This window comes from Tauraco erythrolophus, chromosome 5, assembly GCF_009769465.1.
Source record: "Tauraco erythrolophus isolate bTauEry1 chromosome 5, bTauEry1.pri, whole genome shotgun sequence".
In the NCBI taxonomy this organism is placed as follows: Eukaryota; Metazoa; Chordata; class Aves; order Musophagiformes; family Musophagidae; genus Tauraco; species Tauraco erythrolophus.
In genome coordinates this window covers 66989726-67008565 of record NC_141469.1, presented here as the reverse complement: position 1 = coordinate 67008565, position 18840 = coordinate 66989726, and the positions used below count along the sequence as shown (strand labels likewise).

The following is an 18840-nucleotide window of genomic DNA, read 5'->3' as shown; positions in this document are numbered from 1 at the left end:
TTTAATATTTGATGCAGTTTGGTTTACATCTAGTATATCTAAGGAACTAGCTTTTCAGGTACTTGAGCTATTTAAAATGTAAGGGTTAAAAACTGAAAGAATTTATAACAGAAACCCACTTTCTATATTTGTAAATTGAAAAACAGACATTTGATTGACAGCAACCTCTGACTTGGATCTCTTCAGAAAAGGGCCTAATAATTACCTACATTTAAACTGCTAGTTAAAATGGATGCATTCAGTCCTTGCAAAGTCTCCTTAGAAACACTAGACTTCTAAGCATAATCAAAACAGACAGCTGGGTCCACCCTTTATGATAATGTGCCATGTAGCTTTATTAATCTGACCTTTGGAAACAAATGAGAAATTTAATACTGCCCCACCATAATTGTTAGTGGCAGGCATTTTAGCGGTCTTTAATTTACACTTCACTTTAATATCTGCTTCCAGTTATGATGTAAACGTTAACAGGATCTGACACAGTTAATCGTGTTCTAGTGTCTGAAGCAGTGGCAAAAGAGTGTGCTTGGAGTAAACTAAAACATGACCTTAATGGATAATGAAATGCATCAACCCTTCCTATGCAAAGAGTAAGGCAAAAAATGAATACGGTAATGGTTTCAACTGGCATCTGAGTGATATACAGGGCTGCAATAATTGGGAGTGAGGGTGGGGGCTGAAATCATATTCATCAGGCTCATCTTTCAAGGTTATGTAAGTTCTGATTATCCTTCAAGTTGCTTGCAAGAAATATCCGATATGAGAAAATATGTTCCAAATATATAATCAACAGCACTCTAAAAAACTTACAATGAATGTAAAAAGTTAAGTCTGTTTTAGATGGTATGAGTAAGGGAATTTCTTTGAATGTGTCATTTTTTTCTGCATAAGCATTCTTAAAAGAAAAGTTTTATAGCCTATAAACAGCACAGAAAACCTATCAGCAAGTTATGTTGATAGCTATTAAACTTTAGTGTTAAAATCTTACAATAAAAAACAGTGGCACGGTACCCGAATTCAAAAGACATCTATTTACAGGTATTAATTTTAAAATAATGTAAGTTAAATAGAATTTATTTCTGAAATACCAGTACGTGTGATCTGTTGCTTCTGAATATTATATACCCCTCCTGGACTTCATTTTTTCTTTCAGAACAATGACTCCTCTCCTTTAAATACTCCTTTATGGACAGTCTAATTGAATTGAATTGTCTATATTGTTTTTTAAGTTCATGTATAAAAAAGCACGCTTGTAAAAATCTCTGTGGATTTTTAAAAGGATTTCTATGTGTAGCTTTTTCAGTGATATAAATATAGCTTCCTTTTGTTCAGTAAAAAGCTATCATGGTAGACTATTTTTGACAAGCTTATATTGACATAATACTGAGATCTTCTGATAAAGCAAAGGTTATGCTATGGAAGAATAAAAACAAATAATGAAAGTTGATTTCCCAAAAACTCTAACATTGATTCTTTAGCTATTACATTGTATACTTATTTACAAATAAAATGTAAATTTCTCATGTAACAGCATTATAACAGTTTCTAACATATGCTATTCTTTTTGAAAATCTATTCTAAAAGGAAAACTTCAAAGTGTTAGGATAGGAAGATTATCTTGCTTCAACCGTGTGCAACACTAAACACAAGTTGCTTTTTCTATCATTCCAATTTGATTATTTTTAGTCATAACAATTGTCTTCTACATCACAAGTACTGTGAAATAACACGCCTCCTCTGGCTATTATATGCCAAAATTAACTAAGATAATCTATGGTGCTGATACAAATCATATTTCGCTCCTCATTACAAGAACGGTCAGGTTCTGCAAAGGAGCAAGGTATATGCAGAAGAGGTAGGTAATATTTTAAACCACTGTACCTAAACATGCCGAAGCCATGAGAGCTCTAAGCTTCATGACTGATTTTATATTGTCATATTTCTGTTGTTAGCCTAATCAAACGAATATTCACTACACGTGAGAAACATGACACACACCGCCTACAGACACTGCACTAATGTTTATATTGTGTATATTAAAGGACCCAAGTATACTTTCTCATTGCCTTGCATCCTGTCTATGAATTTAATGCAAGTCTTCAGTGCTCAAGTACTAATTTGAATTACTTCATAAAGCCATCTGTGGTTTGCATATCTCTTTTAAGAAGAAAGAAAGAAAATAAACCAAAACTAGTATTATTGAAAATATACATATTTCAGATTATTTCTTCTTTAAAGTGAAATCCAGTCTGATCTTAAGCATAGAGGAGAATCTTAATACCTGGAATTATAAAGCTTTTAAAATTAATTTTTAACTTATCAATCTCAATATTATTAATAATAAAAGAATAGACTAACCTAAAGAAAGTCATGTTCATTAACTCCTCTCAGTCTACACCAGAAACAACGCAAGAAACTCTCCAAAACTTTTTCAATAATGCTCAAGTTAAACAGTTGCTACTTTTGCATGGAAGCTTTTAAACAAAATTTATGTGGAAAAAAGTTAAAAAATTCAGAGTGCTAGTCGAAATCATCTGTGGGTCACATATAATTAAAATTCAGACTACTAATACATTTAAATTTAAATAAGCAAAATTGCTGCATTCATCCTTTGAGTGACTTCTTTAAAGGTAGTAGAGTCTGAACAGGAATGAATATGAATTCCAGTAAGTATTCAGGAATACCTCCCCCCCCCTCCCCAGACAGTGTTGAATCTCTTCCCTGCTGTATCTGTTCAAATGAAGTGTTGATGCACTACAGAGAGAAACTTCATGAACACTGCTGAAAATATTCTCTCTAGTCAAGTTCAAAATGTCTACTTTGGAACAGATTTAACAATTCAACAGAATGTAACCTAAATTTCAGAATTTGGAATACCAATCTCTTGTGTTGGCTCTACAATGCTACTACATACAGAAATAACCGTTATATCTCTTGTTAGTATAGAGATGTCATTTTGCAGAAGAGTTCTTGCCTGGAATTTTGACACAGGCCCTTTTTTTCCCCGCCAAGTTTCGAAATGGCAGGAATATTACATGTGAGAACAAAAACGAAGTCAAATGTCCATTTCTCTGCCATAAAAAAAAAAAAGAAATTCTTTGTATGTATAATTCCTAAACCTGCCAACAAGTCAGATGCATTCATAATAGAAAGAGACTCAGGTGAGATGTAATAAAACACAGTTGGATTACATTTTCTTCTTCAGATTTCCTCCATTATAATTATAATACATATATGTATGATTATATATATGTAATATGTATCAGTAGGTACCTCTGTAGTCATCAGGATACGCGTGACCCCCTCACATAGGTCTAGATTAGTGGCAGAAATAATGAACATATGCGTTTAAGAGAAATCACAGACATATCCTTTTATTCTAACGCATTTTCTGAATATACAGTGACAGCTGTGAATTTTTGTGTCATTTATAAAAACTTTTCAGAGTCATCCTGTTTCTTCTGATTTTCTAGTTATTATCTTTTTAGTATTCTTGTTTATCATAGCAAAAGTGGACTTAGAAACTTTGGAGCCAATCAACATAAAGTTATTTCTAACTCCTATGCTGAAATATGGACATCATTTGTAACATAACACTCCAGAAATTCTACATGAGGTTGTTTATTCCCTGACACCACCATTCTAAAACTGCATACAGTATTTCACTGGTATGAAATGTACGCCTGTATTTTAAAATATTTTCCAATTCTGTTATATTTGAACCATGCTGTATTCACTTGTTACTACTCGAGTACTTTCACTTACTTTTTTGACTAACATAAAGAACATTTACCTCCAGACAGTAACTGATGAGTCAAACATATTCTTGCAGTTTACTCGGTTTATCTCCATGGCATTATACTGGTAGCAAGTCTGACTAGGTTGCTGTAGAAATACTGTGCTCTATTGACAAATAGATCTCAAAATCAGAATTCAGCTTCAGTAATTAATGCTTTGTTTAAAATAAATAAAGCCTTCTCACAAAGCTGTATAGTACAGCACAAACTTTGCTCTTCTTGTATACTTTCAAAGTCTGGGTAGTTGCACTGTTACCAAAGATATTACCTAGAACTGATATCTCACCCGTACACTTCACTTTCTCAAAATGAGCTTCAGGTCTGTTCAAAAGTAAGATTGTAAGATTAAATTTTATATTAAAATTATTTTCACAGATAAAGAGTTTTGTTTCTTTTCAATGCATTTCATAACCTGACTGAAATGATTCAGAACCTAGGGAAAAAAATGGCATATTTACAAATGTTAATCACCCCAAAGTCCTTCCAGGATAATAATAAATAAACGTAGTGGGTTTGTATGGCAAGGTTTTGGTAGCAGGGAGCCTACAGGGGTGTCTTCTGTGAGAAGCTGCTAGAAGCTTCCCATATGTCCAATAGAGCCAATGCCATTGGCTCCAAGATGGACCTGCTGCTGGCCAAGGCCGAGCCCATCAGTGACAGTGGTAGCACCTCTGGAAACAAGTTTAAGAAGGGGGAGAAAAAAACTGCACAAGAGAAACTGCAGCCAGAGAGAGAAGTGAGAATATGTGAAAGAGACAACTCTGCAGACACCAAGGTCAGTGAAGAAGGAGGGGGAGGAGGTGCTACAGACACCGTGAGCACCTGTCCCCCTGCACCCTATGGAGGTTATCGGTGGAGCAGAGATCCACCTGCAGCCGATGGAGGACTCCACACCAGAGCAGGTGGATGCCCAAAGGAGGCTGTGACCCCATGGGAAGTCTGCACTGTAGCAAGCTCCTGGCAGGACTTGTAGACCCATGGAGAGAAGAGCCCATGCTGGAGTGGGTTTGCTGGCAGGACTTGTGACCCTGCAGGGGCCCCACGCTGGAGCAGTCTGTTCCTGAAGGACTACACCCCATGGAAAGGATCCATGCTGGAGCACCTTGTGAAGAACTGCAGCCTGTGGGACGAACTCACATTGGAGAAGTTCGTGGAGAACTGTCTTCTAGGGGAGGGACGCCACGCTAGAGATGGGAAAGAGTGTCAGGAGTCCTCTTCCTGAGGAGGAAGGAGTGGCAGAGACAACATGTGATGAACTGACTTGCAACCCTCCATTCCACATCCCCCTGCATCACTCGGAGGGGAGGAGGTAGAGAAAATAGGAAGCTAAGTTAAGCCTGGGAAGAAGCAAGAGGCAGGGGAGAGAGTTTTTTTAAGATTTGGATCTATTTCTCATTGTCCTACTCTAATTTGATTGGTAACAAATTAAATTGATTTTTTCCTCAAGTCGAGTCTGTTTTGCTCATGACAGTAATTGGTGAGTGACCCCTCTCTGTCCTTATCTCGATCCATGAGCCTTTTGATGTAATTTCTTTCCCTGTCCAGCTGAGGAGGGTGAGTAATAGAGCAGCTTTGGTGGGCACCTGGCATTCAGCCAGGGCCAACCCACCACAATAAATAAAACCCCACAACATTCAGTTAATAACACTGTGCCTGTGAATCTCTTGTAAGAGCATGGAAATGAAAAGGAATGGAGAATTGTTCGAGTGGAAGACAGAGCTGCATATCTTATGGCAATTCTTAAGTCACAGAAGAGATATGAGTTTCAGCTGACTAGGCTTTGGAAGAGAATGGAATAGGATAAAAGTGACGGTATTTGGCACACTTAATTTAAACAATCCTCATACCACCTCTTAAAAGTTTTTTCACTCAGGTAAGTTGGAACACAACAACAAAGAAAAGAACATCAGAACAAAGAACACTGTAGGCCAGATTATTTAGCAACTGCATTCCAGTGAAAACAACGCCCTCGTACAAATATTCACTAACCTGCCTGCTGTTATGTATGTTCTCTAAAATGCTAATATTTTTCTGATATGTATTTCTTTACCAGAGAAGGATTACTACAGTGTAACAAGCTAAACCATTAATCAATTCAGTCCAGGAGGACAGCAGTTCAGATTCTAAACATACCCACATAACACAAGTCTGTTGAAATATGAATTTAGGCAGACAAAATGAGTCACTGGATACATTACTGAAAGTAATAATATGAATTTTTTGCCATAGTTAATTGGTTTAATGTGACATGAGACAGTGAAGCCATGTACTCTGCATCAGAACATACACAGCTTTGTCTGTTATCAAAAGTAGTAAGTCAGCCATATTGCAGGATAGACATGACAGTTTGCTCACCCACTAACATTTGAAGAGTATTTCAAGGTAAGTTGTCACTTTTAAAGGTAAGTTGTCACTTTTAGAAGTTATTTATTTCATTAAGGTCTTACTGGTTTTGTCCCTTAAATTCTTTCAATTGTGAACAATCTCAAGCTTTTCTCACTCCTTATCTTATGTTTATCATTGTATTGAAGAAGTCTATAACACCAATCTGAACTCCTAGGCAAGGCCGCATGTGTTATGCAGGTATGCTAACTTTTTAAGGAGTAAAAAGCAAGTAAGATATGCAAGTGATGCTTATATATTATCCTCTTTATTTTGAGTAACTATAGATCATAAAAGGAATAGATGTTTGTTAATTATATCAGAAGAGCCTGGCAATAAGTTCACAATAATAGAAAATAATATTTTTGAAACTGATCAGTGAGTCGACAACAATTTCACATTTAGATTATTAAGGTAAGCATAAAATGAGAAGGAGTGAATACAATTAGAAACTCAGGTTGTAATTAAAATACTGTCAGTCAATATTCACTTGTGTAGTTCACTTGTAGGGGGAAAGGGACCTGGGGGTCCTGGTGGACAGCAGGATGATCATGAGCCAGCAATGTGCCCTTGAGGCCAAGAAGGCCAATGGCATCCTGGGCTGTATTAGAAGGGCTGTGGTTAGTAGGTCGAGACAGGTTCTCCTCCCCCTCTACTCTGCCCTGGTGAGGCCACATCTGGAATATTGTGTCCAGTTCTGGGCCCCTCAGTTCAAGAAGGACAGGGAATTGCTTGAGAGAGTCCAGTGCAGAGCCACAAAGATGATTAAGGCAGTGGAGCATCTTTCTTATGAGGAAAGGCTGAGGGAGCTGGGTCTCTTTAGCTTGGAGGAGACTGAGGGGGCACCTCATTAATGTCTATAAATATGTAAAGGGTGACTGTCATGAGGATGGAGCCAGGCTCTTCTCACTGGCATCCAATGACAGGACAAGGGGAAATGGATATAAGCTGGAACATAGGAGGTTCCGATTAAACATGAGGAAGAACATTTTCCCAGTAAGGGTAACAGAACACTGGAACAGGCTGCCCAGAGAGGCTGTGGAGTCTCCTTCTACGGAGATGTTCAAAACCCGCCTGGACGCGTTCTTATGTGATCTGATCTAGGTGGTCCTGCTCCGGCAGGGGGATTGGACTAGAAGACCCTTTGAGGTCCCTTCCAATCCCTGACATTCTGTGATTCTGTGGGTGTTAATGATGTTCAAAGCTCAGATCAATAGTAGCTAACAAAAATTTTAACAGTATACTATGTAGTCAGTCTCTAAAGTGTATTTAACTAAAGTAAAACTGTTCAAGTTAATATCATTCAAATTATTTACATGTACATTTTGAAAATGCTATGAAAAGTTCACATTTTCCAAATCTTAGCTGGAGTAATTTTTATATCTTTCAGTAACTGTTCTTTAAGTTGCTGAACAAGTAACCAAAGTTACATAAGTTGTACACAGTATCACCTCATTGTTCAATATCAGCAAAATGACCACCTTACTCTCAGTCTAAACTCAAAACCGGTTTTTAGCTTTTTTATTCTGGTAGGTTTTCTCTGGTTTTGCTGTTGTTTTTTAGAAACATATATTAAGCACTGCGTTTCTATACTGAAATTAATTTTTAGATCTTAAAGAAAATTATTGTATTGTAATTCAAAATAACTTTGACTGAGTTTGGGAACTAACTAATCATTTGAAACATTACCAGTTAACGAAAATATTTTGTGACATTATTTCCAGCGTGCCCATGCCTTTTCTAAGCAAAGGAATTGAGATGAGTTTGAAATTTAGCAAAAAGTTGATACGCGTCACTACTCAACTTTCTGGTTCTTCAGAAATAAAAGTTTTCCATAATAATGTTGTCAGAAAGAATTTCCCCTTTAAAGTTTATACTGTACATTATTAAAAGCACCCGAAAGTCTCCAAAGTTAAGCATAAACTGGGATGAAAATTCTGCACACTGCTTAAATACAACACAATTTCTAACACTGCCAAACATATTTCCCATTCATTGCAAAAATATATATTTTATTATCCACTATAGGTTTGGAATAAAATGTTCATTTGTCTGAAGGAGTTAACACCTGAAAAGAGAGGTAGGTAAAGGAGGCCAAATTGTGACTCCAAAACAGAAAGCAAAATTTGGCAAGGTTTTAGTTGGTGATTGCTTGCCTTATTATTTCTTTCATGTTAAAGACGTGCTAGGAAACTAATTTCATTTGTATTTTGCACTGGTGATAATCATTTTCATGCAGGAAAAATTCTCAGAAGTATAAGGAAGTTTGCCAGCGTACAATAAAGCTGTAAGATGTTAACGTATTATTTCACATAAAAGCAGAGTTTCTTTTTTCTCAAATAGCATACACAAAGTTCTGTTATACATTAAATGAAACAACAAAAAGAATATCACAGATCAGAGAGAGATGAGATTAGTGTCAGAACACGGCATGTCTGAGTACTGGCTTCTATTTTGGTGTGATTGACTTAGCGGCTGACAGTGGAAGTAACAGATGGGAAAAACAAGTAGGTCAGAAAAAATGTCAGGAGAAAAACCAAACACTACAAAACAATAACAACATCATTACTAAAATATGAACAGGAATCAGATTTATTTTATAAAAATAAATGAAATAAAATGAAAAATTTCTAGGCATTTATAACATAATGAAAGATATGGAATGGTGCTTGTTGCTAATGTCTTGATCTTGCTGAAGTCAAAAGGCATTTGACTTCGAGGATACTGCAGTATCCTACTCTTATAAAAATACAATCTTAAAGTAATACTGGATAAAAATTAGATACTGAAATACTGATATCAATCGAAGTCATGAGGCACACCAGAGACTCCAGAGTTTCATTTGGTAGGGATGTTTAACATGGGCTGTAATTGTCCTCTGAATTAAGAAGACAAAAGTGGTTCTGAAAGTTTCAGAACATTTAAGGAACCACAGAAAATGTTTTTGTATTTTTGCTGCATACAGTAACTTCCATATGTGGAAAGTGTAAGGAATGCTGTTAGAACCCTGTCCTGAGAACCTGGGGATAATTTACGTATCTCACAAGAACATGTACACAGAATAACGAAATTAGATGCAGCTCATTGACAACACAGGACCGTCTACACTGAAACATTAATATAGCCTCGTTACACCCAAACCAACCAATATTTTAAGCAGAAAACCTTTTAACATCTTACATGCTATAAGTTACAAGTGAAAAAATCTTACATGCTATAAGTTACAAGTGAAAATAAAACCTTTCTGAAGCTCGCAATGACATGGAAGAACAACACATGAAAACAAATAAGAAATTTAAAGAATATGAAAAAAGAAGGCAAAAAATCCCTCAACCATAAAACAATTTCCCCCAAAAAATAAGCAATTAATTATATATGTATATATAGAAAAATAGAATCATTTTTCCAAAGCCTACCCTATGCCTGACTAGTCTTTCAGACCACTGAAAACTTCAAAGTTGAATTGTCAGTTTAGTTAGAGACATGCACAGCATGCAGGAAGTTTAGTAGATTAAAAATATCCTCAAGAGATGTTATGGATATGATCACAACAAATTTTGTGCAGCTGAGCACCAATTTCCCTGCCTGTTTGGAGGTAATGGATATCTCCTTTCAAGTAGAGTTTAATACTGCTTTGGCTGTAGTTCTGGGCAACAATTTATAAGCCTTTGAAAATTGTTTCTGTGGTTAGTTAACTAAACTAACAGCTAATGAACACGACAGGCACTCCCAGCCAGCTCATTATTTTGTTTCTACTTTTACTTGTTCCTGACATATTTACCATAATGACCATACACCTGGCAACTGGGTGAGGTGGGGGAGGGCGGTGTTAAGCAGCATAAGGTAACTGAAATAAATCATAAAAATTAACAAAAATTGCCAATTTTAGTATCTGTCTTTGCAGACAGAGGCTTAAGCTTGTAATTTCTCTAAAATTAAGTATTCACAAAAGTTGCTAAGCCACTATCCATCATATTTGAGAAGTCGTGGCAATCTGGTGAAGTTCCCAATGACTGGTAAAGGGGAAACATAGCCCCCATTTTTAAAAAGGGAAAAAAAGATGACCCAAGGAACTACAGGCCAGTCAGTCTCACCTCTGTGCCCCGCAAGATCATGGAGCAGATCCTCCTGGCGACTGTGCTAATGCACATAGAAAATAAGGAGGTGATTGGTGACAGCCAACATGGCTTCACTAAGGGCAAATCCTGCCTGACTAATCTGGTGGCCTTCTATGATGAGGTTACGGCATTGATGGATAAGGGAAGAGCAACTGACATCATCTACCTGGACTTATCCAAAGCATTTGATACTGTCCCACACAACATCCTTGTCTCTAAACTGGAAAGACATGGTTTTGATCGATGGACCACTCGGTGGATAAGAATTGGCTGGATGGTCGCACTCAAAGAGTTGTGGTCAACGGTTCAATGTCCAAGTGGAGGCCAGTGACGAGTGGTGTTCCTCAGGGGTCGGTACTGGGACCAGTGCTATTTAACATCTTTGTTGGTGACATGGACAGTGGGATCGAGTGCACCCTCAGCAAGTATGCTGACAACACCAAGCTGTGTGGTGTTGTCAACACGCTGGAGGGAAGGGATGCCATCCAGAGGGACGTTGACAGGCTGGAGAGGTGGGCCTGTGAGAACCTCATGAAGTTCAACAAGGCCAAGTGCAAGGTCCTGCACGCGGGTCAGGGCAATCCCATGCACAAGTACAAATCTCTTCCCATGGGAAGAGAATGGATTGAGAGCAGCCCTAAGGAAAAGGACTTGGGAGTGCTGGTGGATGAGAAGCTCAACATGAGCCGGCAATGTGCACTGGCAGCCCAGAAAGCCAACCGTATCCTGGGCTGTATCAAAAGCAACATGGCCAGCAGATCGAGGGAGGTGATTCTGCCCCTCTACTCAACTCTCATGAGACCCCACCTGGAATACTTTGTTCAGCTCTGGAGTCCCCAACACAAGAAGGACATGGAGCTGCTGGAGCGGGTCCAGAGGAGGGCCACAAAGATGATCCGAGGGCTGGAGCACCTCTGCTATGAAGACAGGCTGAGAGAGTTGGGGCTGTTCAGCCTGGAGAAGAGAAGGCTCCGGGGTGATCTCATAGCAGCCTTCCAGTACTTAAAGGGGGCCCACAGGAAAGCTGGAGAGGGACTTTTTACAAGGACAAGGGGAAATGGCTTTAAACTGAAAGAGAGGAGATTTAGATTAGATGTAAGGAAGAAATTTTTCACTCAGAGGGTGGTGAGGCAGTGGAACAGGTTGCCCAGAGAAGTTGTGGATGCCCCATCCCTGGAGTTGTTCAAGGCCAGGTTGGATGAGGCATTGGGCAACCTGATGTAGTGGAGGGTTTCCTTGCCCATGGCAGGGGGGTTGGAACTAGATGATCTTTGAGGTCCCTTCCAACCCAAACCATTCTATGATTCTATGATCTTATTTCTGTAATCTAATCTGAGCTTTCATAATCTTATATAATTTGTATTAAATCATAAGACAAGAAAGTTTTTTGAGAAATACATCATGGATACACTCACTATATCCAGAGATGATTCAACTTTATACTGTATTACCTCAGAACAAAAAAAAATAAATCACAAACTGGTTGAAACCAAAGGGGTTTTTTTGTTTATTTTACCATGCACACTCTTCAAATGAAGGATTGTAGGTACTTTAGTTGATGTAAATTATCAGATCATCATGATCAATGTAATTGTCCTGACACAACTCCAAACAACCATCACATTTAGTTTGTCTTTAAAAATCCATGTGTAGTCTTAGTGTGAGGAAAAGCAAGGAAATGGAGATTAATGACTACTGTGATACCTAAATAACCGAATTAAGAACAGCTAACTCAGGTGATATGATTAAGCATTCCTTCCTGAGGCAATAAAAAAGAGATACAGGTTAGTTTGTCACCTAATTCCCTCTTCTCTCTGTAAACCTTTAACTGGTATTCTTTCTTCTTCTACCTTCCTTTTGTTTTCTTTTTTAAAGTACCTTATAGTCTGCCACTGTAAGCAACTACAATATCAAGAGAACAATCTTGCCTCTATTGGCAATTTTGCCTTTCATTGCTTGCTTATTAAATTTTTAACCAGGAGATTTGGGTGTTTGTTTTTTAACAGACTTTATAGTAGAAAGAAACATGACATCCACAATGTGGGTTTCTGAACTCTTAATTCTCTTGATACAAGGCTGTTTCTTTAACCTGGATATTCTATTTCATGTAATGCTTAGCCACTGGCACAGAGTAATTGCAGTGAAAGTATAAAAAAAAATTGTATGCAAAACTCACAGATGACAGTAGTTTTGCAAGGCAGCCTACTAAGGCCATGATTAATTTGTGCATAGATTGGAATCACATCCAATTGCACACTTACTAAATGAAAAGGGAGAAGCAACGAGTGATAGGACAAAAGGAAATGGCCTTACGTTGCTTCAGGGCAGGTTTAGATTGGATATTAGGGAAAATTTCTTCACCTAAAGGGTGGTCAAGCATTGGAACAGGCTGCCCAGGGAAGTGGTTGAGAAACCACCCCTGGAAGCATTTAAAAGATGTGTAGATGTGGTGCTTAGGGACATGGTTTAGTGTGGACTTGGCAGTGCTAGGTTAACTGTTGGACTTGATGGTCTTAAAGGGTCTTTTCCAACCTAAAGGATTCTATGATTGTAATCTAGAGTGACAGTACTGAGTGTTTCAGTACTGATGTTTCTTCGAAGTTTAATAAGCATCCATAGCCAAGGTCACAAACTTAATGAGAAACTATGCAGCCCACTCCATCCAGAGTACAGGAGCCATCCTTGTTCATCACCCAGCAGAGTTCCAGAAACAGTAGCTTATGCATTTACTTTCTGCATTTCATCCCCCTTTCCTGGACATATTTTTGTCATTTCAAATACCAATATACTCAGCAAACAATCTGTCTAGATAATTTATATCAACAATGGATGTTAGATTTGTGATAATGACAAGAATCTCTGCATTCTGAAATTAATTAGCACTTACCTTTATTTCTTGAGCTTTCCTGATTCTTTTCCTGCTGCAATTAAAAGTAGAAAAATATATTATTTACATAATTAGATACCACAAAAATCAAAGACATACAGATCCAAAAAAGACTTAGTCTAGTTCATCCTCCTGCCTGCTCCAAGACAATAAGCTATGCTTGCCTGCTGCAGAAAGATTCCTATAAAACCTGTTTTCAAACTCCTCTAGTATTTTCACTTTTTTTTCCGCAGTAACAGTAATCAAGTGCTGGAACACACTGTCCAGAGAGGCTGCCCAGTCTCTGTCACTTCACCTGTACCTTGGGAGATGCCTATAACTGAACTGAATGAGACCCTGTGCAACCTGATGTAATTTGAAGTTACATCTGCTTGAAGCAACTGGTTCAACTAAGTAACCGTAAGAGCCACTGCCAGCTTAAATTCTCCCATGATATGGAGAGAGGTGTAACTCAGAACTTTGTAAGCTCTGGAGCAGTGCTTAACTGTCCTCAGTTTCATCCAGATTAAATTTTGCCAAAATCCCCCAGCTACTCTTGTTTGTTTATTTTTTTTCCCTCCATGTTTTCCTTACTTGTTTGCATCATAATTAACATGGAAAATATTTCATCTTTAAAGCAAACAAAGTCATCTTGTCTTGGTTCAGTTATCTTCCAGTCTTTCCTTTTTATTTTTAAGAATTTTTTAACACGTTACCTAAAGTATTCCACTATTCCAATTCAGAATTGTCTAGAACTAAAGATTTTTTAAATACATCAGCTCCATAACGGCATTAGCAACACATAACATATATTGACATATTTCAAAACAGCATTTCCCTTCCAAAAAAACCCCAATATTATACAGCTGATTCAGTCAACAAGTTTTTGACTATGATTCCCATAGCCGTTCACTCTAACCTAATAATCTTTTCCCATAGCACTGTTACCTAGTTATTTCTTGTTTTGGATTTTCTTTGAAATACTCTGTATTAGTTTTCTATTAAAAATGTAATTAAAAATAACATAAAGACATGTTAGTAGATACCAGGAAAAAATTCTTTCTGCTGAGGCCATACTACACAGAAATGGATGTAAACTACAATGTTTGGAAAACAATCAGCTGATAAAGCATCTGAATCTCTTTTTTGAATAAGCACAGACAGTCATTCTCACGCCTACATCCAGAAGACCAAACCTGAGCAAGTTGTTCATGGAGTAAAAGATTTCATATTTCTTTTTATGCAAAAATACCTTTCTTTTACGTCTTGAAGACTGAATTTTTATCTCTATTATACCTTAAAAAGTTTATGTGTGATACATTGGTCATATAAGTCTTTTTGTTATGATCTCTAATGATGAGGAACAGGAAAGGAGGGCAGAGTACCTTGCAACCCAAACCATTCTATGATTCTAGATTGATTGGCATCACATCATCTGCACATGATATGAAACAACTTATGGCAATTTAAAACCTCACAGTGGTGGATGTTTCTTTCATATTCTAGTCAAAACACTAACAGTTCTATAGCCCTTATACATATTAATACAGTATTAATTCTCAATACTAATATGTCAAGAACTGAAATTTTGTCAACTGGTCTGTATGCGTGAACATATTGAGTATATGAAATAGGTCATGGCTAGTTTAAGTGGGTATTTAACAGTTTTTGAAGTAATAGGCAAATGCTTGTGAGGCTGACGACTAGAATCCATCAAATGTAAGAAAATGGCAGAGAAAAAGGAGAATAGGCTCAGAAAAAGTGCCTGTAACAAGCACGATACTGAGACCTTTGAATGAGACACAAGGCCTTTGGATGGCACATGATAGCTCCATTATTAGCTGAATACAAGAGGTCCAAACAGAACAATCTGATACCACTGCTCACTGTTGGACAGCAGTAGGGCTTGAAAACCACAGGCAGAAGGGCCACCATAAACCTATGAATCAATTAGTTCCCAATATAAGTATCCCATTTAATACAGGACAAGTTAACTGGTTGTTATCTGGAACTGGGACAACTACTACATTTGTCTGTAGGACATTGTTTTATCTTACATGTAGTAGCATAACCTCTAAGGCTGACCCACTTATTTCTAGTTCAGGTCAGAGTATTGGGCTTACCTATGCTTAATTCTAGCTCTGCTTTCTTCCCCTGCAAATCTCTGAATCCCTTCCATAAGAGTCTAAGAAAATACTTTTTCCATCATCCTTATACACTATGCTATCAACACAGTAGTCTCAAATTTTGTAGATATTTATAGAACACATTTGTTAATCAGAAATTGTGAAAAACGTAGTTGTTTTAAATGCATTGACTTATTGCCTTCAAGCTAACAAAGCAGCACTGCATCAAAAGTTACTTATGAAAAATATTTGTTTTGGAGTTATTAACTCAATAGTTTTAAATGGCTGAATTTTTATCATTTTACTATTTTGAACTAAAAATTAAGTCAATGCAATACTTTACTGAGAACACATAAACGTTTCCAGCCTCAAGCTTCCTATAAATATACATTCTGAGATTTGTTCAGAAAACTTCTTACCTTTTGTAATTTTACTTTCACAACAATTCTTCTACAACAGTTTCTGAATAATGAAGTCTAAGTGCTGCTGAAGATATTTCTTTTTTATTTGAGCAAGTAATTATTAAGCCACATTTTCTAGTTATATTACTTGATTCACATGCTAAAATATTTAATTAAAATCCATTTGAAAATTAACAGTATATTTACATAGTAACTTACTTTTTTGAGCAGTGTATTTCTCAAATGCTCTACTTTCCATAACTAAAACATTATGACAATGTCTTACTAAAAAGCCTGATTTCCCTGCTTAGTGTGAGCAGTAAAAACTCATTCATAAGAAAGAAATAAGTAAAATACACACTGGAGGAAAAAAAAAAAGCAAGTTCATTAAGCTCATTTACCAAAGGACTCACTCTGAATACTCTGAAACTACACCAAAAGTTGACAGCTCTTCTGTTTATTCATCTTGATTTCACTGTCTGACACACATCCTGTGTTTGCTTGGCAAACATTTGAAGAATTATTTCCCACTCAAGCAATAACTGTTACGATAGCATGTTCTCCTAATTGATTTTTTAAGTTTATTTTATCTTCTGACTGACAAATTATTTCTTCAGAAATGCTGAAGTCCATGTAACATGAAAATTTGAAAGTACGTAACTCAAGAACTTTTCCTTAGTAGCACAGTTGTACCTACTGCATGTATTCACTAAACACCTTCATATCACCTACATGAGAATGAACACAGTAAACAATTTGCTGAATAACCTGATATTCAGTGTTAAGCATACACTGAGCTAGTGTCTTTAATGATGAGAAAAACCTATGAGAACCTACTCAAGGCAGTAATCTGTGTCCAAATTTCGAAATTTGATTTTACACAATAGTTGCTCAAAGAGATGCTCTTTATTTTGTGTACTGTCCTTCTTCAAATATTTATTGCTTTATAAGTTTATGCCGGTAGAAATGGCATTGGGAATAGGCTAAATGCAAAATATTTCTAAATTTCTTTTTTTATTACAGCATATATTTATATTTTAAAAAAATGAACAAAAGAGGAAATTAGATAACTTTTTAAACTTTTGTTTCAATTTTTAAGAGGTATTTTTAACTATTGCACTGTTTTATTCTATCTATATACACCAAGAATTTGTTATTATGGTGCTTGATTCAGGTTCATCTAGTCTTAAATATGTCCAGATTGTACACAAAAATCTACAGGAAGAAGTTAATGTCTATATCAATACATGTATCTTTTTAATAGCACACCTTTACAGAGCGTTTTTCCCAGTTACCATGCAAATAACTTGAGAGTAAGACTTATTACCTGTCTTCGTCCAAGTAATATAGAAAGATATCACCTGAAACTAATTCTGTTTAAACTCTACCAAGGAGATTTGAAACTGATGAAAAGAATAAAGCTATAATCAATAACACAAAAGTTACTGTGTAATTCACAAGGATGTTTAGCTACCATTAACTTAAACAATGAGGCCATCTAATCTACAAACTACTAAAATGTATTGTTTCAAATTCTCTCATTTTTGAAAACAGTATAGGTAGTGATGCAATATTTGTGTTGTTCCCTGCAACTTGATCTTACAAATCTAAGTCAATGATTTTTTTCTTGTTGTTTCAAAACAAAGAAGTATGTCAAAACCTGTACCTATCTGGAAAGTACATTTTCAAATTTCTCCACATCTACATTAAACGTGGTCAAATCTTTAGAGGTCAGAGAGTGAAACTTAGACTTTAACAGACCAGTGTAAACTCAGTAGAATCTTATACATGCTAAGCAGTCTGTGCTTATTTAAAAAAAAATAAAAAAGGATTTAGAGCTAAGATGTAGCCAATGTATGTCAACATTCAGATGCTTCAATTTATAGGCTCCATGAACACTGTTTAGTCCCACAAAGCTCACTAGTCTTTTTCCTCTTCCTTTACTTTGCAATTAGAACAATGGAGGTTTTTTCCAAGCTGAAAAGCCTATAATGTCTGCTGCTTACACTACAATAATAGATTCTGAAGACTTAATCCAAGCATTGATTACTAGATCAGAGTAGCCTTGCAGGAAAGCAAGCTTTAAAATCAAATCTTGGTATAAAAGGAGAAGAGAAACACTAAAAGGCTGAGAAAGACTTTCTAGGGAGAACTGAGTGCAACAAGCTCAGCAAAGTTAGGAGAGACAAGAAAATGATTCAGATGAAGTTTTAAATTTTTTTAAAATAGATTTTTTTTTTTAATGGAATGTGTTACAGTGTCAGTGTCTCCATAAAAACAAATTCAAGGAAAAAAAAAAAACAGCTGAAAATAACTTATATTCTCTGAAGAACTCAATTTTTTTAATATATTTATTTTCTTTAATTTCATCATTTAAACTGCCATTCAATCTACTACGAAAAAACTTTGCTAGCAGATCATAGACTCTCACCAGTGTGATATGCCTTGTGCCAGCAAGACACCTGGTAGGACCAAAGTGCCTCCAAATAGAAAGAGACGTCTCTAAGCCTCAAATTATCTCAAGATTAACCAGTGATTAGACTGGCTGTAACATTCTGAACTGTGAAATTAACCTTATGCCTAGGGAAAGTTTAGCCTTTTCAACTGAACCACAGAGTAAAAAATACAGAAAAATTCATACTGAAGGTGTATTGAATACAGAATTTTTTTTATTATTAGAAGATAAAGTATGTGAATTAATTTATATAGAAAACCACTAAGAAGCAACAACTTATGTTTTTGAGTAAATGTTGTAAGCACCTACAGCCTAAGAAAATTTAGTTCAGATGCTCATGGAAATAAGAACTGCTCTTCCTGATGGGAAACAAACAAATCAACCTCTTAGAGTCCTGGAACGCCAGAGATAAACCATTGTTCATCATGACAGATACTTCCACACGCATTTGTGCAGCATGCTAGGGTTTTGATGCTAGTTGTCCTGCAAATAAAAAATTTCTACCTATATGCTGTATAAAGCATGCAAATATGCAAATGTCTCTGTATCAAGTTAAACATATAATGCTGTATAAACACTGTGCTGGGGAGGAATTAGTAGACATGTTTTTACACGTATTTTTGTTATTTTTCTCCTGTATTGCATTGTGGTATATAATATACCTCGCTTGTTATATAAAACACCTCACTTGTTAA

The 18840-nt window shown here is 36.4% G+C and overlaps 1 protein-coding gene across 3 annotated transcripts in view; it reads right to left on the bottom strand.

Moving 5' to 3' along the window:
- Positions 1-18840, bottom strand: part of FSTL5 (follistatin like 5) — a 288154-nt gene that overhangs the window by 251326 nt on the left and 17988 nt on the right. For 2 of the 3 annotated variants that reach the window (XM_086611645.1, XM_086611646.1), the window contains exon 2: positions 13185-13215. In XM_086611645.1, the coding sequence (XP_086467771.1) occupies positions 13185-13215 (31 nt within the window). Of the gene's footprint in view, positions 1-13184; positions 13219-18840 lie in introns of all 3 variants that reach the window. The other variant, XM_086611644.1, reaches the window with a different exon arrangement.